We start from the raw sequence: 21077 nt of genomic DNA, 5'->3' as shown, positions 1-21077 counted from the left end.
ATGATCCCCGTCTTACAAACAGGGAAACTGAGGCACAGAACGGCTAAGGAACTAGCTCCCCAGATCACAGAGTACACGCAGAATGGAAGCCAGGCAGACTGGCTCCAGAGCCATGCTCTGAACGAGGAGGCCCCCCCAAAACTCTCACCAGGGGGTGGACAGTTAGGGATCACAAGTGATCTCCAACTTCCTTCCTGTTTCTGAGGTCCTCTGCTTCTCCTACCAAGCTAAGCGATCACCCTGTGTGTGCCCGACCTTTTTAAAGAGGGAGTAGCCCCGACTATGTTCAAGTCACCAAAATCGCCACTGGTTGAGACCACAAAGCTCCTGAGAGTCCTACCAACATCTGTAAGCTGGGTACTTGCAGAGAGTCATGAGCCCTGCCCCATGGAGGTCACAGAGCTTCACTGTTTCGCACTGGTGGCCATTAGCCTGGCCAGTGGGCCCCAAGCGCAACTGGGTAACCGCGCCTCGTTCAGTAAGAACCCATTCTCTCCCCTCCAAAGGAGCTCGAGCCATTTGCTCACTCAGGTCATGGGCAGGAGGGGCATGCTGATGGATGAAAGCCTGGCACTTCTACCCTATTCAAAGGCAAAGACTGAATATTCCAAAGTTCAGGCAGCTTTTGGGCCAGAATTTAATTCACTTCAAGATCCTGGCTTGCCCAGGGCCTCCCCTGACTCAGTAGCCTTGTCTATGTCATTGGCTTATAAGACGCCCCACCTACGAGTAAGGACAAGATGTCAGGGGCAGAAGTGAAGAGATACTTGCTCTCCGAAGTGCTTTCTTCTCCCTGCACGTCGGTAAACTGGCTGAGCTATCGGCATGCCACATCAAAGAACAAATTTAATGCAAGAATCCACACGGAAATACCCTAAAAGCACATGACGCCACTCCGAAGGCACCAAGACTACCTGAGTACAGAAGAACAGAGTCCGAGCACCGAGTCTCCATACGACCATTCTGGGCCCTGTCCCCGCCTTCAGCCCTGGTAGCTCTGCCATGAAGGCTCGGCATGGTGGGGCTCCCGATGGGCTTGTTTGACTTCTGAGTTCTGCCACCCATGGAGCCCCCCAACTTTGTCTTCTCTAAAGCTCCACTTTGTCTTCTCTAATGAGGAACTAGTATGTGACCTGCCCAAGCTCCCAGGGCTGGTCACCACGGTGCCAGCACTGGTCAGCACTCCAGCTCCCAGACCCTGCCCTGCTGTCCATCCTTCAGCCTTTTGTTGAAAATCCCAGCTGTGGAATCTCAGACACACCTTGTTCAATCAAGCTCAGAAGGTCCCCGGGGTTTGAAGCATGTATGTTCAACGGAAAATTACATGTTGGGCTTCGGCTCTAGGCCTGACTCTGTGATCAGGACCCGAGGACGCCAAGACGTCCCCTGTCCTCAACCACCTCGCAGCTGAAGGCCTGTTCTACTCTGCAGCTGTATGCGCTTGAGGGAAGTTACTCAACTTCTCTGAATGGCGGTTCCCTCATCTGCGAAAACCCCTCCCTCACGTGTGTCCTTGCCACGAAGACACAAGGAACCTTTTCAGCACAGGGTCACCTGGCACAGTACTCGAGGTGCTCAACACATGCTTATTGTCTGTGTCATTATTTTCGTAAAGGCTCCAGCATGTTCCCTAAACCACCGCCGATGTTAATAAAATGGCTGTGAAATCTTAGTAAGAACCACCAGCAAAAAACTAGCTTCATCTTGCCGGAAGGTGTGGGGCTTTCCCTCCTGCTTGCTTTCCCTCCTTCAGCACAAAGGATCTCACTGCGTGTCTGAGCTGAACACCAGACTACAGAGTAGGATAGGCCGTAAACCACACACGCAATAGACCCCCAGATCCCAGAAGGAAGTGGCCAGCCATGGGGCCCAATTCCTGTAACCTCACAAGGTAGGGAGAGGCATGAAACCCAGCCCCCACCCCCTCTGGTCAGAAAGAGGCTGGAAAAGCGAGGTGGCCTCCTTGTTTCCACTGAATTCCAGATCCACAAGGGCCAGCACTGCTGGCCGGAGGGCCCTGCCTAAGTTGAAACAGCACCACTCCCTGCTTCCGCCTCAGACCTCTGCACCTTTGGCAGGTTATTCAATCTCTCTGAGCCTGTTCTTTTATCTGTGAATGGGGGATCATAACAGCACCTACCTCCTCCCCGCTCTGTGAGGATTAAAGGAAATAATGAATGACAAGCCCTTTGCCTGGGGTCTGGCATGGGGGGGGGGGGTTTGTTTGTTTGTTTTTTGGATAAACTGCAAATTCCTAGGAAGATGTAACTTTTACTCTAATTCCTTCATAAAACTCATTCCCTCTGGAGGAGATCAGCCCCAGTGGGGAGCAACACCCCGCCCCCAACCATTACCACACACTGAGACCAGACTACCTGAGTCACCCTCAGGCTGAGCAGCTTGTAGTTCTGCTGTTTCCTCAAAGAAGAGAAACTAAGGCCCAGAAAAGCCAGGGGACTTAACCAGAGCACCCACAAGGGCCTCTGTCCCTCTCACCGCCCCACTCCCGCATTCCCCTCTCCTGGCTCTCAATTTCTAAACGAATGGACCTGGCTGCTTACATTAATCCTGATTATGTAACAAAGGGAACTTGGGTAGGCTGAAAGGTGGAGGGAAAAATCACCAGTGTCAGTTTACACAGGCGCAGAGGGTCCAAGATGACAGTGCCTCACTCAGGAAGCTGGCTCGCCAGGCCTGGCTGCTCAGCGGCAAGGGCGGTTCTGGAAACCTTTCACCAGTGCTAAAGTCCCAAGGTTCCCTCACACTGCTGACTGCAGCCCATTCCCTCGAGGTCACCACCATGGAGAGGGCCCTCCCTGTGCTCAAGAACTGGTTCCTCTCTGAACTGTAGAGAAATAGCCAGATGGGGCCAAAGAGGAGCTATAGCACTGGGCACGGGGAGTCCTCTATGGGTTCTGCCCCCTCTCCTGTGTTCCACAGTTACCCTGCAGCACCTGGGCTTTCACCGCGGGCGTGGGCGTGGGCAGGCTCGCAGGTCCCTCGGATTCTGGGGGATCAATCCACACAGTGCTGCAGGATGTTTCCACCAAGCATGTCTCACTTCCCCAAACAGCGGCAATCCCCCCAAAATATGCACTTAAACCTGAGTATGACCGAACAGACAGAGCCCTGTTCCAAGAGTAAGAAGACCTAGACTCCAAGCCAGCAATGCCTTCAAATCCCTGAGGACCTCGAAGCCAGCCAGCCTAGCTAGGCACCAACATGGCTTTCCACCGGGAGGTAAATCCCAGAAAAGATTTCTACTGTTTTGTTCACGATCTATTACAACTTCAAATATCTGTCCAGTGGATCAATGGAGTTAATATAATACTATGTCACTAAGGAAGTCCTTTTTGGCCTCGTACAGTCTAGACTTGTGAACCCGGCAAAAAATCCTTTGAAAAACAAATGTGTGTGCCATGAGGCACCTAGAATAGCCAAATTCAGCGGCTGAAAGCAGAATGGGGGTAGCCATGGGGTTGCAGGAGGTGGGGGAAGGGAGAGTGGTTGTTTAATGGGGACAGTTTCACTCTGAGAAGACAAAGAAGTTCTGGAGGGTGGCTTCACAACGTGAATGTACTCAGCACTACTGAACTGCCCGCTCTAACATGTTAAGATGGGGGAGGGAGGCTCCTGGGTGGCTCAGTTAAGCAGCTCAGTTAGGCTCAGGTCATGATCCCAGGGTCCCGGGCTCCCTGCTCAGTGGGGAGCTTGTTTCTCTCTCTCACTCCTCCTCGTGTTCTCCCTCTCTCTTTCTCCCCCCCCCTCAAAATAAATAACATCTTTTTAAAAAGTGTTAACATGGTCCTGTTCACCTGAAACGAACACACACTGTATGTTAACTACCCTGGAATTAAAATTTAAAAACTCAAGGAAAATGAGAAGAAAGAAAAACAAAATAGTCATGATGGTAAATTTTCTGTGTATTTTCCCACACACTTTTAAAATCCTAAATTTAATCCGTAGCTCGTTCCACAGGCTTTTCATCTGAAATCCTGTTACAATCAGATAATTCCCTAGACTTCCTCCAACAGCAGAGAGAGCAGTTTTTTTATTTGTTTGTTTTTGGTGAAAGTTACCAGGGGTCTCGAACACAGCAGGATCCCCTAGATACAGCAGTATTCCTGGCTCCAGGGCCACTCTTGGAAGGAAGCCCCGGAAGGTCAGCCCAGGAGTCCTCGGACAGCAGGCAAATGTTCCCCAGGAGGCAGAAATGGCGAAGATGCTGTTTGAATTTCCACCCTTTCCCGGAGGCTGTCCCACCAGCCTTGATGAGGCCGTGCTTCCCTGTCCAGGGCTCGCTGGCCTGGGCCACCCCAAAAAGACATCATCCCAGGGATCAGTACCCCAGCTGCTCAGGCACGGAGGGAGCTGTCAAAAGCCAGCCGAGTGTTTGCCATGTGACAGACTGGGTGACGACATGGGTGACAGGCCATCAGTGCCAGGGAGCGCCGTGAGGGACGGCCCTGCTGGAATCCGTCCCAGACAGGCCCAGCAAGCCGGGCACCTCTGAAGCCCTGCGTACGCTTCTCGAGTCAAGTGTGGTCCTGTCAGCCTCCGCAGCAGCGGCTTCCACACCCTTCTCGGAGGCCAGGCCGTCTAACTGCACGCCCCACCGTGAGCCCATTATCCACAGGAAGAAAAGGCTTTTCAGAGCAGCCCTGTTGCCAGCCTGCTCTTGCTCCTTTCTCTACTTGTAATTATTAGCAGATGATGCGTCTGCATGCCTGTCTTCCAGTAAAGTCTGAGGACACGAAGGAGGAGACGGCCTCATGCATTGGTGATCTCAGTGCCCCAGCATCGTGCTTCATAAGGCGGACGAGATAACCGGCAGTCAAGGTCTCGGAGGTGCACAAAATTCCACCCACAGGCATACACAAAGGAGGTCCTTAAAACCCCGCATGCACGGCCCCTTGCCGAACAGCTGTCTCCTTGCTGCCTGCTCCCCCAAAAAGCTACCCACTAGCTGTGTCCCCCAGCACCATGCGTCTCACTTTTCTGGGGCCTCCTACACAGCAGAGGAGCCAGGGATGGAAGCCCCAATCAGAGCTGGGCTCCGGGGCTCAGTGCGTGCTAGAGGTCTGAGGAGGGGTGTGAGGTAAATTTCCCAGGTGTTACTGAAGCCAGATTTCCCCAAAAATGCTGAGATCCCATTATCTCCATAACGCTGTCTGATTTATGTGCCGCTGGAGGCAGGTCACAACTGGAAGGGACGTTTCCCTGCTTTCTTCACACACCTTGCACACCAGCCAGTAACAGAAAGAAACCAGAAATACCAGGAACAGCACGCCTGATGTTCTCAGGGTCTCTCTTGTGGGGGTGGGGGGGTGAGACCAAAGGAAACGTCCCAGAGATCCCCCTCTCAGGCCCCGAAAGCCTCTCAAGGGAGGAGCTCCACCCACCCTGCCATTCCCAGCAACGCCCCCCCAAAACCCTCGGGTCGTCAGGGCTAATCCATCTGTGCTGCTGGCAACGCTGCCTGACCTTGGCCGTGCCAGCTGACCCCTCCATGACTCAGCTTCCTGGTAGTGAACTTGTAAAAGGTCCCCGGCAGGAAGGAGTCAGAGTTACAAACAGGGCCTTCCAGAAGTATCTGCTACACAGCTCCCCTTGATTCCAGGGTGGGGCTGTGGCCATTCAGCATTTCTGGAATTGCCTGAATGAATGGTCTGCCATCTTAAAGCACTGTAGTTGGAGGTTGGAAGGAAATTAAACAGACTCTAATCTCCAGTAGCCTAGTTAGGACTAGCAGACCCTCTGGGATGCAGGGATCCCAAATGGTACTTGGGCAGCCGCTCCTCTCCCTGCTCCTTATCCCCCTGGTAGAAATTCCAGGACCGGGGTCTTCCAGTGTCCCACTCCAAACACAAGTGCCTCTAAGTCTATATATTCAAAGTCAGAAGATGATGTCCCAAAGTTATAATGCCCCATGGAAATAAAGGGTGGAAATTTAAAAACTGGAAACTTGCAAAGAGATCATTTAGTTTGGATTCACTCTTGCCATTTTACAGATGAAGAAACTGAGACTTGCACAAGTGAAGTGCTTCTCTCAGAGTCACTCGGTTGGTGGGCCTCCGGTCGTCTTAAGCTAATTACAATTCACTCTCGAGGGCAACTGCTAAAAAACAATAAAATAAAATAAAGTAAAAGGCAAATGCGAACGTTACGTGCGCAGATGTACAGAAAGGATCTGCTTTCGCCTTGCTTTTCTTTAGTTTGTTCCCTGACCGCCATGCTCAAGTTCTGGGTTGACGAAGGTTCTCCCTGTCCCTTAAACTGACTGCTCAGGAATCAGAAATCTGTTTCCAATTTAAAGCAGTTTCTGGTAAAAGTCCAGCTTTGCAGTGACTTTCGGTTCTTAGGGTCCGAAAGAGAATTTCAGAAACTTTCTTATGCCTGTATTATCAGAAAATACAAACGACCCTTGAAAGAGACACTCGGGGGAAGTTCAAAATGAGACTCCTTAGCCAAGGTCAGGCAGAGCACCAGCCGCCGGCCTCAGAAACCTGTGGAGGAACAGGGCTGAGTCCAGGGAGAACGGGAACTCACTTCCACCTGAAACTGTCCCTACGTGCATGCCCAAGAGGACAGGTAACAGCACCAGCACTTCTCTGCTTCCTTCCAACACTCGAAAGATTCTTTTGGAAGCACAGAAGGCGCTGGGCCTCCTACCAACTTGTCAATATATTCCTTATTGCTATTCCTTGCTTTTATGAGGAAAAGTCACTTCTGAAGCGGATGTTCTTAAAGTTCTAGGTGCGAACTATAAATACGCAGTAATTTGTGAAGAAAGTTCACTGGACGCCATCCTTCCTGGACTGCGTAATACATGTATGTTAATTCAGTTTATTATCTGAGAAGCTGAGATTCAAGGGGGAAAAAAACACTGAAACACAATCACATTAAAAGCGAGCTCTCAAGTCTCACATACTACAATAGGATTTTAACCATTTTGCTGGCCACTTCTTATCTGGGCACTTTCTGTGATAGAACTTCAACCAGATCAAATCTTGGCTTCTCCCAGGACCGTTTCTTCTGGGTAACAGCTCAGCATTGTCTAACGACACTGAAAAGGCCCACACATGCCCTCCTCCAAAACACTCAGCAAACAGACTTGGTAACAAAGACCTCCTGTGCCAGGGGAATCCGCAGACACAGAAAGAGAGGGCTGACCTTGGGGTCAGTCGATTCTTGCCCGTGTCACCGGACTGGCCTTTTGGAGAAACAGGACTTGGCTTCCAAAAGCGGTGAGTTCCAGGAACTTCTGTCTAAACCCTGGAGGAACACAGACACCAGGGGGAACATTCCTCAAGAGCCTGGTTTCAGGCTCTTTATCAAAACTGCCACAGGCGGATGGGACAAGCCCGGGAAACTGTGCTCTCCGCATTTTCTAGAAGGCTCCACCAGAGCCAGACAGGCTAAAACGGAGGAGGGGATGGGGAAACACGTTCAGCTCCACAGTGGCCTTTAAAAAGCAAAAAGGAATGACATTTGCATCTGTGTGTCAGGAAGAAGTACAGGCACTATGGACTCTAGATAGGTCTCCACCCTCTGGAAAGCACACTGGTCACCTACACTGTCTGTCAGGTCTCTCCTTGTAACCCTACAAATGGTGACCTGTGCTAGTAAAGGTCACTCAGGCAAACAAACCCTAAACCTCTGTAAGTCACATGACGGTATTTAATTTTTAGCCACTTCTCTGGCCGCTGCTGCAGCTGCATTTGCCACTAATGCCACCCATTAATTATGAGCCAATTAGGAGCAGAAATGCCTTTGAGATGACAGCCTTCATCCCTCCCTCCTTGTTCCCGCCTTCCTCTGGTCTTTGGCACTGCGGTAAAAAGTCCCACTCGGAGGGAAAGCCACAGGCTGTCATTTGGTAGCTGGACAGGGAATTAAAATCCCAGAACATGAGAGAGAAAAAGAAGAAATTTCAGAAAAGGGCGGGGCGGGGGCAGAAAATTTCAGAACAGGGGGCAGGTCCCACGTGGAAGACCCGATGTGGTGACCTCAAACTATGAAAATGGTCTCTCTGCGGATTCTGCAATCAGAAGGCTCAGAGCAGAACCCCAAAACCAGTGTCAGAGGGATGTAGGTGTCCTGCTTATGGCCGGGCACCTTGAAGAGGACGGGACAGCCTAGCAGACAGAGAGAATGGCATGGCTTTGTTCTAACATCTGTATCCCCTTTGTTCTACATACAGATACTGAGCTAATTCCTGGAGGTGCCTTTTCCTGACCCCCTGGATGAGGTGCAGGTTCCCTGAGGACAGGCTCAACATCCACTACAGGAAGGAGTCGTCAATCTATCTGTCCTCCCCGCCGGACGGGGACTTCTGTCAGGAGAGACCTCCCAGGTGTCGAGCCTTCCAGCTCCCCCGGGGCCCCGCACACATCCTTACTCTCCATACGTCCTCACTCCTCACTTAATTTAGTCATTCAGTGAAATCCAGCAGATGAAGTTGCATTGTTGCAAAGGCCTTTCAACTCTTCCAAAGTTCTATGAATCAGGCTAACACAAGCCCACGTTTAGCAAATAAGCCATGGAGACAGTGACTAAGGAAAGAGACTGACACGCCCTGGGCCCGCCCCTTCCAGCCTCACACACATGTATACACACACACCAACATCTCTCCTTTGGAAAGGCTTCCCGGCTCCGGTGTGACTTCTCTGAGTGGCTCATCAGCTAACCCCCCTGGCTCCTTTAATCCAGGCTCGTGACAGCCCCGGGACATCCTTGGGACATCCCGTCTTCCAGGGGAGAGGGGGGCACTGCGAGTCAGAGGCAGTGCCCGGCGTGTTCCTGTCCGGAGCAGGCCCGGCTGGCAAGCTTCCTGCGGGCTGCCGGTGTCCACCCACCACCTTCCGCACCTACTGCCAGGCCGAGGGCAAGCCAGGCACCAGCCAGCAAAACCCTCCAAGAGGGGAGCATGCGGAAACAAGGACCGGAGGACCTCAAGACAAAGGCGTCTGTGTCCTACCTCTTTCCCCTCTTACTTCTCTGGGACAGCAGTCATTGAGAAAACAGGGAAAACAGACACAGGAGGGACCACGGTGGGAAAATCCCAGCCCCAGCTGCCTGGCATTCGAGGGGCAGGCTCACTTAAAAAGTAAAAGTGAGGCTATTAAAAGCTGACCCGCAGAGAAGAACGGGACCCTCACGGCCCCGAGCACCCCTCACTGCCCCGAGCACCCCTCACTGCCCCGAGCACCCCTCACTGCCCCGAGCATCCCTCACTGCCCCGGGAACCCCTCACTGCCCCAAGCACCCCTCACTGCCCCGGGCACCCCTCACTGCCCCGGGCACCCCTCACTGCCCCGAGCACCCCTCACGGCCCCGAGCACCTCTCACAGCCCCGGGCACCCCTCACGGCCCCGGGTACCCCACTGCCCTCCCTGCACGCAGCCCGTCATTCACGAGCCTTCATCTCGGTGGCCACACGCAGCTCCTCTCAACATCAGCCCTCCGTGATCAATTTTAAATGTGTTTCAGAGCATGCCCTGAGGACAACCCAGGGAAGGTGGCGGGAGCAGGGGGGGCCACCCCGGTCCTTACTCAACAGATGGGAGACACTGTGTAAGGAGAGAGGTGAAGCGCCCGAGGCCACGCTGCGAATCCAACAGTGGCTGGAAACAGAGCCTGGATTTTCCATTCCAATGAGCTAACCTTACCCCTTTAACAGGATCCCCACTGGATAATAAATACCGTGACCTGGCACCTGCGGAGAGCTTTAGACTTTTTCAACAGTAGAAAGGTTTGTTTGCTGCAAGCCCATCTCTATTTTCTTCCTAGAGGCAGTGAGCAGATGGGAAAGGGAGGCACGACGGTCATTGCTCCTCTTCCCTGTGGAAGGGAAGGAAACCGCTACCCTAGCCGACCGAGGAATGATGACCGTAGTGCTCTTCCCAAAAACAGGCCGTCCTGATCCTGGGTTTCAGAAAAGGATTCTCAGGCCAGTCCAAAGTCAAATCACAATACTGAGCTCCACGTTTCAACTCCCTACTGACATGAGAAGGGGGCCACAGCGGCTGCAAGTCGATCCAGAGAGAGAAGTCAGACCTACAGCCATAACCATATGTCATCATCCCCTTGCCCTCTGTGCTGGAGTATCTGACCGAAGAACTCCTACTTATACGTTAGAGCCCTGCATTCCATGCTGGACTTTTGAGTCACTGCTGGTGCTCCCTTCATTCCAGTTCCTCCCTCCCAAGAATGCAGCTGGGGCCGAGTCAGCTTGTCTCAGAACCCAGCTCAGGGGCCCCTGCTGCCATTAACGTGTGATTCTACTCCCCGGTACCTCCTTAGCTTTCTCCTGCCTTTTCCCTTCCTCTTTGTCCCGCCTCCACTCTTGAGTAGTAGAAAATGCCCGACTTCCAGAGCGTCTTATTTTTCTGAAGTTTGGTTTTCTCAAAATGAGAAACAGCACATGTCTTTTCCCACCTTCACAGGAGCGCTAAGAGAATCCACTGACAGAATGCAAGTGAGAACAATACAAAAACAGTGCAACATACAAGTGCAAAAGCAACATACAAGTATCAATAGGCGTTCAAGCAATAACACCTTTAGAAACGACACAGGAACTAAAATTAACTGAAAGCTTACCAGTACCTGATGCTATTCTTAACACTTGCAGTATATCACAATGAATTCTCATGGCAACACTCTGAGGTGGGCAGTGTGATTACCCCCTCTTACGGATGAGGAAAATGGGGCACGGAGAGGTCAGTAGCTTCTATAGGCACTGTCCCAAGGCAGTCTGGCCCCAGAGCCTGCTCTGTGAACCTGAACCACTCTCCTCTTCATCATGAAGCATGTTACCTCCGATAATATCTAGGATTATCTGGGCATGTCCAGGTTTACAAAAGCCGCCCACAAACGTGATCCTGCCTGAGCTTCTCAAAGGCCCCGTCAAGTGGGGAAGCAGATGATGTTAGTCTAGGAAACTAGGATTAGCCTGTGAGACCAGGAGACACCAGCCTAGCCTAGAGAAGTACTATGGTCAAGGTTTCAAAGCTGGTCCATGGCAGGCCCCGAAATTAACATCTCAGAGCCTACTGGGGCCTTCTAGGGTCTTCCACATACGGCTTCCACCAGCACATATGGCTCTCTCCAGCCCCTGCCCAAGGAAGGATCTCAGATGGAGCCTTTACCGCCATGCCAGGGAACCAAAGCTGTCACTCCAATGAGCGACCACGGCAAGGGCATTTGCCAATCAGACCTCGGCGTGCCGCTGCTTTCTGGGTCTCTTGCTGGACACGTCTGATGGATCCAGAGGCCCCAGAGGAAGTCCCCTCGGCGACACGAAGCTGCAGCCCCCCACTTGACCCAACAATGGCCAGACGTTTCTTAAAGCTGTTACGCAACTCTTGCTTCAGCCAAGCTGCTGCTGGGATTTCCATTTCAACACGTTTTGTTTTCTCTTCAGAGAGAAAGCGTGAATGTGAAACCGTAACACCTCTTAGTGACCAGACAACGGCCCTTCCCAACTGTCTGGGGTTACTGGTAGGGTGGAGAATGTTTTCAGAGGCACCTTTTGGGAGCCAAGTTCAGCTTCCAGAATGACTAACCATCTCAGGGGTGAGGGAGAGGATTGCGGGGGGCGGGGGTGCACATAGGACAACTAAGGGCCACTGTTTTCTCCAGGGCAAGGAGCCAACTCAAGATTACACGGCAAAGAAGTCCGGAATGATGTTCCCTGGGCAGCCTCGGGACCTGCAAGATGGCAGAGCCTGCACACCCCAGACCTTTTGCCCCTTTGAAAGCAAACACCAAGTTGGGCCCTTCTTCCCCTCAAAGGGAGCCCGTCCTGCCACTTTAGCTCAGGATCTAATTATAGCGAGCAATGCTCTGAGGCCAGGGGCCAGCACTTATTTTTGCTGTCTGGTGTCTATAGCACAGAGACGAGCAGGGAAGGCGCTCAGGAAGTGTGGAATGAAGTGGGTGGCCAGAAGAATTAATAGCCTCATCGGGATAGAACGGTGGCTTGCGAATTCTACTGCAAAACAAAGGACAAACAAAGGGGCTGAGCATGTTTTAAAGAACTTTTCCCCACCACATCTCTTCTTTTGTTTTAGAGATTTATGTATTTTAGAAAGCAAGAGTGCATTAAGGGGGCATGGGGGGGCAGGGGGAGAGAAACTCAAGCAGACTCCCTGCTGAGCACGGAGCCTGATAGGTGGCTTGATCCCACAACCCTGAGGTCACCACCCAAGCCGAAGTCAAGAGTCAAGACGCCCAACCGAATGAGCCACCCAGGTGCCCTCTCTTCCTCCCACACCTCTTTAAAACAACAACTGTGCCTACGTTCATTCAACCGCTATTCACAGAATACCTTTATCTGTCTTGCTCTGACAGACAAGTCAGAGGGGAGAAGATCTAGGCGTCTGCACACTGCTCAAGGTTCAGGCTTTGTTCTGTAGGCAACGGGGGCAGCTAGGGGCCTATGAAGCAGAGAGAGGGACCATCTGATACGAGATGCAGAAGATGGGGCTGGTCCTCAGCTCCTGGCACGGGTTCTGTTGCACGTGCAGAACAGGCTGGGCTTTCCATTCCAATCAGCTAACCCTACCTTTTAGCAAGTTCCCAGTTTGATAAAACCATGGCCTGGCACCTGCAGAGAGCTGTTTTATACTTCTTAGACTGTATTCACTGTTCAGAGTTCATTGCAAACCCGGCTGCATTTTCTTTCTAGATGTAGAGACAAGACCTGAAAGGAGGGCAGGGTAGGCATTGCGACTCTTCCCTGTTTAAGACGACAAAGTTTCTGAGGGAGGGGGCCCAGGCTGGAGGGGAGGCGGGGATGTCTACATGGCACATTCTGGACATTGAGGCAGCCACGTCTAAGACATGTCTGGGAGGCCACAGATACCCAGCTTCCAGAAAGGCTGGACCAGAGACACCAGTCTTCCAACTGTGAGCGAGCAGGACGCAGACAGAAAACTGCGGGGAGCAGAGAGGGTGGGGGGCTGACCTCTAAGGAAGACCAGGCAGCTGCCCCCTCATCGGAGAGGCCAGGAAAATGATGACTGATTTTATTAGCCAGGAGATCACTAGCAGCCTCTGTGAGGTTTCCAGCAGAGCGGTGGCCACAAAGCCAAAGGCCTGGCCAGTGAGGGGTGGGGGGAGGAGGGGAGGAGGAGGTGAGGAAGCAGAGACCAAGTGTCCAGGATCCTTTCCTAACCATGGTTATTTTGAGGAGAAGAACCCCTGGGGGCACATGGGGTCAAGGTGAGATGTCCTGTATTTGTTATTTAAGATGGGACGAGTCTGGACTTTATAAATGCTTGTAAGAAGGAATCACAGGTCGGGGGAAGGCTAAAGATACTGAAACCGAGTTGCTCATGAGAAAGACGACCAAAATAACTGCCACCATGAGCATTTATAGCACACGGGCAGCAGACGCTACAGCAACAGCTTTCCGAGAGATGCCTTGTTCAATTCTTCCAACAGCCCTATAAGGGAGGGCTCGGTATGAACATCCCCACTCTGCAGACAAGGACACTGAGGTGGCAGAGGTCACTCCCGTGGCCCAGGGTAGAGGCAAGGCTGAAACGCAGGTGTATGCAAGCGGTTCCCACGCACTGCCTTTCCCAGGCCTGATGATTCCCCTCTGACAGAGGCAAGACCCTTGTACCTTACGACAGGAGGAAGGCAGGGAACAGCAGGCTGGTTGGAAGGGCAGTGAGAGGAAGGTGATCTTCACTGTGAGCTACGGAGCAAGAGGCCACACAAGGGGCTGAGAAAGCAGAGGGATGGGAGTGTGAGGAGCTGCTGAGAAAGTTGGGAACAGGCTGACCAGAACACACAAAAGGGCAGGCTGAGGGCCCCAGATGCACGTGCACACAGGGCACCAGTGGAGGCAAATGTGAAATTTTTTTTCCAGAAGGGCTCGACCGCCCAATGGGGCAATGGGTCATCCAGGACTGGGGTTTGGGCAGACCAGTGAGGCAGGGAAAGGGAGGTCCTGGGAGTGGCTGCAGTGGCCGGCCACAGGCTCTAGGCTGGAGGAGGAAAACAGGGCCAGGTGGAGGCCCAGCCCGGTGGGGCCAGGCTAACACAGCTAAATTCGGGATCTCAGAGGTAGAAAAGTGCCAGGTTAAGACAAGGCCCCGTGGAGTTACAGGCCATCAATCTGAGGGGCATAAAGAACACAGGGGTTTGGATGTTAGTTGGCTGGCGACCAGGAGGGGATGTTCTCAAGAGTGATAGCGGGATTCCTTCGGGGTGGAAACAGTCTTTGCAAGCATGACGCTAACGTCCAGAGAGATTGGGGAAAGAGAGGCACAACTATGTTGTGGACCATGACAGAGATGAAGATGAGCACTGAGCCCCAGAGAGCACTCTGGGCACGGCAGGCTCCGGCATCCACTGCTTGAAGGACTTCACCCTCACCACCACTCTCCCCTTTCCACCGATAGGAGACAGGGCACAGGGAGAAAAGGTCCAGGGTCACGCTAAGCAGAGCCTGGACGCCCTCCACACACTGGTGCCCCTCACCACTCCTTCTCCTGCCCCGAGGTGAGCAGGTGAGAGAGAGAGAGAGAAAAAAGAGGAAGGACAGGAGCCTCAAAGGAAGAGCGAGACTAACAGGCTGGTGGGTCACAGTGAGAGGCCAGGAGCCCCAGAGGTGCCTGGGCTTGAGCTGGCGGGAATCTTAACACTTGAGAGGCTTCCAGGAAGGAGTGACCTCAGGGGAAGAGGTGTCTCCCTATCAGGACAGGGAGACGGAAGGAATATTCGGTGCCGATACAAGTGAGCATGTTCCAAGCAACTTCCGTCGGGTGTGATGAAAAATCAAGGAAGAAAGCAGTGGAAAGCTCAGTCGGGAGAGAGAAACCAGCAAGAAAATTATGATCTGCGTTTTACAGACAAAGCAATTACGACTCAGAAAAGCTAAGCCGGCTCTGCCCCAACCAGTACATCAATGACTAGGGATCTGAATCTCCCCAAGATAGTTCTCGGAGGGTGAGACATGTGGCTCAGAAAGAGCTTGAGGGGAAGTTTAGAGTTAAAGACAAAGTGATTAGATACGTCCCCTCTATGGAAAATGTCAGCCAGAACATTCTAGGTGGAGGCGGGGAGGGGAAGGGCAGGCTCGGGGCTCGTGATGCCTGCTGAAGAGCTCGTGCAAACAGCCAGCCCGTACAGATGCATCTGCAGCCGGCACTGAGAAGGCCAGAGGGCTCACCAAGGATTAGAAAACGAAAGGAAAATTCTCTGAGAAGAAAATGTTGGGTCCTAGGAGAAATATGAAGACAGCCAGAATGTTCTGGGGCTTGAGAGAGGCTACTTTCAACACAGAAGCTAGTTCATCCAGTGAGCTGGGGAAAGGCAGCCCTCCTGAAGTTGAAAGGGGGTCAAGAACCGACGCCCATCAAAAAGGGAAAGTGGACTGCAGTCGATCACTGGGCCCAAGAGCAGATGGGATGAAAGCTCTCACGAATGAGATGGCCAAAGGTAGCTAAGACATGGCCAAAAGAAAACCAGGAAGGGATAAGGGACACACACACTCCACGAGCAATGACCTCTCCCATGAGCCAGGCACACATCCCCCATGCGGGCAAAACTGCCTCTCCCTACTGAAGAGGTGAAGGTGCCTTCCTTGTCCACTAAACTCCTAGGGGAGCCCCTCAAGCCCTGACCCAGCCAGCCCCTCCCCCACTTCCAGGCAGAGGGGGCTGGGTAAGGTCCGCCCCCTCCTCCAGCAGCAGGCCTGCAAGGTGCAGATCCCGGCTATGGGCGTCCTCAGGAGGCAAAGAAAAGGACACAAGTTCAAGAACATCCCTTCCAAATGCACCTTTTAAAAAAGCATCACCCACTTAAGAACAGAAAAAAAGGGAGGGGAGGAACCTGAAGAAGACAAGACAGGAGGAGAGAGACAGAGAAATCACTATAATTTTCTTGCAAGAACTCGAGCAATTTGGGATTTCACGCCCTTTTGAAGCCGAGCGGCATCTACTGAACTGTACTTGGCTTTGAAAACACTGCAGTGGGATCCAGAGGGGGCTCCGGCTGCGGCCTTCCCCTTCCGGCTGAGCACCCTTCCTACCAGCCAGCTTGCACCGCTGGGACCCGGAGGAGCAAACTCAGAAGTGGAGGAATGCTGAGCTGTCCTGGCACCTGCCTGGCTCGCTGTGGCTCAGAGCTCAGCAAGGCCAACTGCAGAATCCCCGGAGGCCAACCGACGTTTCCAACTGGCTCAGCACCCACCAGCTCCTCGAGAGAAGGCTGAGCCTCACCCCCTGGCTGCCCGCTCCTCCTGCGGACTGCGCCTGGCCCGGGGAAGGGGGGCTTCTCCACGCACAGTTACAGACAGCGCTTCCTTGAGAAGCCAAGGGAAGGGCCGAGAGAGGGTCAGGGGAAGTTCCCTCGCTTCAAATCTTTCCTGTTTCCTTTTGCCCCCTGCTTTCACCACCGTGGGATTCAGCATGGTCTAGAGTGGTGTGCCTAATCTGGTTGGAATTTCCTCCTCCACCCACCTGGCATTCTCCCCATGGTCTTGAGCACTCTCCCGACCCGGGCTTCCTACAGCCACCCCACGTGCTGGCCCCAGGGACCATGCCACTTGCACACTCTGGGGCACCGGCTACAGAATCACGGAAAACCCACTCACTGCAAAGCCCCAGTTGGGAAGGAAGTAATCACTACCGGTTGGCTAAAGGGTTGCGGAGTCCCCATGCTCCGGTCCTTGGTTCCAGGCAGACCCTACAGTTACTGGGAACTGACAGGAGATCCGGGTGACCTGGCCCTTTAGGGACTCAATAAGTACTCACACTCCACCCCCGGGGACTAAGTGAGAGAAGGAGGCACAGGAAGGAGCAGAATTGTTGCCAAAGGTCTTCCAAATAACCCTTTAATAATCACAGACTGCTGTAGCTTCAGAGACGTTACCCATCATCAGGTTCAGTGCTCCTCATACTTTTTTGGCCATAACTGCCTGTCAGAATGGGGTTGTACACAGTCATCCAGGGGACGCGCGCGCACACACACACACACACACACACCCCAAACAATTTCACCAAGCAACACGTCTTACTGCAGGCCACACCACACTCACTTGTATTTTGTACTTTCACCATTAGAGAAACTAATCTTTTTTTTTTTAAGATTTTATTTATTTATTTCACACAGAGAGAGAAAGCGAGAGCGAGAGAGCGAACACAAGCAGGGGGAGTGGGAGAGGGAGAAGCAGATTCCCCGGCAGAGAGCCCAAAGCCGGGCTCCATCCCAGGACCCTGGGGTCCTGACCGGAGCGGAAGGCAGATGCTTAACCCACTGAGCCACCCAGGCGCCCCTAGAGAAACTAATCTTTCTTAAAATGTTGATGCCATTAATGGGTCACAACCCACAGTTTGAAAAAACACAGGTAATTAAAGTGACATTGTGGGATGTTGGTTAGGATAGGACTTCATGGGAAAGCATATTTAACATAATTTTAAGCACTGATAAGGTTGGCTTTCTGCCCCTATGACCACAAAAGGAAGCAGCTCATCTGGCTCTGTGGTCAAAGTGACCAGCACTGAGTTCCATGGTCCACACCACCTAGGACAGAAAAACTGGGAAAAGCGGGTCCACCTGTTACTCTCACTTAACCCCACGTACTCAAAGTTTAAAATGTGTACCTTATAAAATCAGAGATGAATTTTTTTTCCAACACACAATTCCCACTGCCATGGCTTCGACTGTAATAATTCTTTGGAATTTCAAGTATCATAAAAGAGGACAGTGGGTGTTCTGTGTATGTAGAAAGGGGGACAGGTTAAGAATGGGGAGAAATACTGAACTTGCCCGCAGGCCCCATTTTACAGCCACAAAACTAAGGTGCAGAACAGTGGCTAAGGCATGAAGCAAGTTACAGGCAGGGCTGGAAACCCAATCCAGGCTCCTGACTCCCATTACTCATGGTCTCCATCACCCAAAATATTTAAGAAAAATACAGTCGAGGTTTCCCCAAGTGATGCATGGTTGTGTCCCTGTTTTGTCATGCTGGGCACAGACAGCCATGCCGATCTTGGTAGACCTTGGCACTTGGCCGCAGCCTCCCTGGGATCATGCAGCGGGGCTCACACCACTTAACCCTCTCTCTGTGCCTTTTGTCTCAGCTGATACATGAAAATAAGAATCCTTGCTACCCTCTCCCGAGAAACTGTAGTGAGAAATGAGGTGCTTTAAAAATCAAACCTGCATGCTTAGAAACAGAAGCCCTTACTAATTACCTAAACAGGGCCTTCATTTTATAGTCAAGCCCTATAAGATGGGTGACTCGTCTGGGACGGCCCTGTTTCCTATCCACAGGTGATTACTTCACTGCTATGTGCTAAGTACACAGTGACATCTAGATTAAAACATGCGATGTCTACGGGGCAGAAAAGAAACTAAACACACAATTTAAACATATGAGACAAATACCTCTTAGGCTGACACAGGGAGTTGAAAAGGCATGACTAATTACATCTAATCCTAAAGATAACCAATAGTGGTGCTCCAAGCCATGCTCAGCAAAACCTCACATGTGGCATCGTTCCCCAATGGAATGTTCATCTCTGCCACCCTGTGAGCCGGGTGCCTGCTCGAATAACACGTTCCTGCCCCTAACTCTCCTCATAGTCTGTCCAGGGCATTGGACACAACAGCTTCGAATATGGGAACTTTTATTACATGTGATGGATTCTTTCCTATACAAATGCCTCCAGGTATCTGTTCAGGGTCTTTCCTGGAGAAGCTGTGAAAACCTACCAGGCAAAACTCTCTCCCATGCCCTCCATAACCCTAGCAGCAAAGACCATTCCTTCCCTTAATCCTCCCTGGGGATGCTGGAGGGTCAGAAGAGCTGATGCCTCAGGCAGGGTAGCATCATCAAAGGCTTGGGCCTCACCTTACTGCAAATGCCCATGCTTTCTCTCACTGGATTCGTGTCTGTCCACTGACTGCCAGCTCCCAGAGAGCTGCCCAGGGCAGAGAAAACCCTGACTTTGACATTCTGGTCTTCACATCTCACGTGTGGGGCGAGCATCAACAAGACAGCTGCCAGTGGGGGAGCTCTGTGGGCCCTGCCTTTCAAAATAACTGCCACCCAGAGCCGTCCCCAAGTCTCAGAAAGCACTCTGGGGCTGGAGTCAGAGGAGACAGGTGGAGTACGAGCCTGGGCAGGGGAATCAGTTCATAGCCCTTTGCCTCCGTTTCTTCATCTGTTAATCCCTGGGTTTGCTGGACGAATTCGATGAGTTATGCCTACAGAAGGGCAAAATGTCAGTGCCAGCATTACCTTCCTGAACAGTCGGACAGAAGGCAGCTCTCAGTCTAACAGGGAAAATCCGCCCGGCTAACGCTGCCTCCTTGCACAAATGCTCGTAAAACTACCTGGGGAGGTGACAGGCAAACCGAGTGCCTATTACACAACCCACAGTAAGAGTTGGATAGCCCACGCTCTTCTCGCCTGCCCTCCTCCCTGCAACAAAAAGAGAAGGCAAATGTCACTGCAGGGCTCCCTGCCTCTATCTAGGCTGCTGCCCGAACTTCTGGGGGAAGCGGTGCAGAAACCCTGAGAAAAGGGGATCACGTCGGGCGTCGCTGAACCGGTATTCCCAAGAGAGCTGCCAAGAACCAGCAGAACCCCTGCCAGTCCTCCGCCTGCCCAGAGACCCGGGAAGCAGAAGCCACACACACCCCGGCCGGAGGGCGCGCGGCCGAGCCGGGGCCACGTTTCTCCGCGCCAGCTAGCGCAGTCAGCGCTTCCCGGCGGCACGCTCCCTCGGAAAGTGCGCACGTGGGGGCAGCCGTGGCCACCCCTCATAGCCCGGAGGACGCCTCTCGCCGCGGCTCGGACACCGGACGCGCCAGCGGGAGCCGCGAAGAGCTGGAAGCCCGAAGTCCTCGGATCTCGTGGGCAGGCGTGGTAAGACTGTGCGGAGCTGCACCGATCGCCTCTCGGGCACCCCGCCGCCACCACCGAGACCAGGGGCGCTCGCCAATTCTTCTCCCCCGCCGCAGCGCCGCCAGCAGCCCGGGTCGGGAAGGCGGTGGGAGCGGCGGTGCGCAGCACCGGCCCAAGCACCCTCGTGGGCTTAGGGGCGCCCCCGGGGCCCAGGCGCGCGGCGGAAGGAGCGGCGCGACACGCTCGCGGCAGGAGCTAGGGTGCCGCGCCCCACGCCCGCCGCAGCCGGGAGGAGAGGCGCTTTGGGGCGCTCCCCCAGGCTGCTCTTGCGCGGGATGCAAACGCACGCGCGCGCGCGCTCCCCGGTCCGCTCGCTCCGTCCCGCAAGTCTCTTCGCGCCTCACCTTCACCGAGTCTACCGGGTACATGACCGAGTGCTCCAGGATCCCGGCCATCGCTCCGGCTGTCATGTGGGTGGATAAGGAGGCGCTGGTCGGCAGGTTCTCATAGTCCTCCGACCCGGCGTCCTTGCAGCCGCCGCCGCCGCCATCTCGGCTGTCCCCATCCATCCTGCGCCCCACAGTCTGGCTCCCTACGCCGCCGCAGCGCAGCTCCATCCGCCAGCTCCGCGGGGCGCGGGAGGCTGCAGGAGGTGGGCAGGGAGGGGGAGGGGGCGAAAAACTTCACTTCTTAAAGTGGGAACCACCTCCCCGGTTTTGCGGCGCCTGACGCCATGGCGGGCTGGGGTGGAGCGAAGAGGCCCGACACACCAATCGCTGGAAAAGAAGAGGCCGGCCGCGGCCCCACCATTGGTGTGCGGGACACTGGGGACCCGCCTTCCTGTGTGACGTCACTGTCCAGTGCAAATTTCCAAGCAACCGGACGGGGGCGAGAGGAGACGTTGGGGTGTCCCGGGAAGTTGTACAACCTCCAGGGTGCTGCTGCGGCGCTTGAGGCTGGCTGGGCGGAGGAGGGGGTCTGGTAGTAACTGGAGAGGGTTGTCCAGTTCCCCGGCGGGGACATGCCCATTCCCGGGGGTGGAGGGAGATCAGAAACCACGCATAATCTTTTTCCAGAGCCCGGGGTTTTGCAAATAGTGTTGCTCAGCAAGCGTTGGCATTCCTAAGGCCTGGAGAGTGGACAGTTACTGCGAATGCCATTTCTGGAGCAGTTATGATAGTCAGGTAGGGGGTGAGGGCACACG

The 21077-nt window shown here is 53.5% G+C and overlaps 1 protein-coding gene across 1 annotated transcript in view; it reads right to left on the bottom strand.

The window, feature by feature from the left end:
- Positions 1-20627, bottom strand: part of SLC25A37 (solute carrier family 25 member 37) — a 35737-nt gene extending 15110 nt beyond the window's left edge. The window contains exon 1 of the mRNA XM_004763256.3: positions 20278-20627. Within this exon, the coding sequence (XP_004763313.1) occupies positions 20278-20490 (213 nt within the window). The 5' untranslated portion in view covers positions 20491-20627. The remainder of the gene's footprint in view (positions 1-20277) is intronic.
- Positions 20628-21077: the final 450 nt, after the last annotated feature.

This window comes from Mustela putorius, unplaced genomic scaffold, assembly GCF_011764305.1.
Source record: "Mustela putorius furo isolate JIRA1106 unplaced genomic scaffold, ASM1176430v1.1 tig00003937_pilon_pilon_pilon, whole genome shotgun sequence".
Lineage (NCBI taxonomy): Eukaryota > Metazoa > Chordata > Mammalia > Carnivora > Mustelidae > Mustela > Mustela putorius.
Note: the sequence above shows the minus strand (reverse complement) of the source record. Positions and strands in the feature narration are given on the sequence as shown.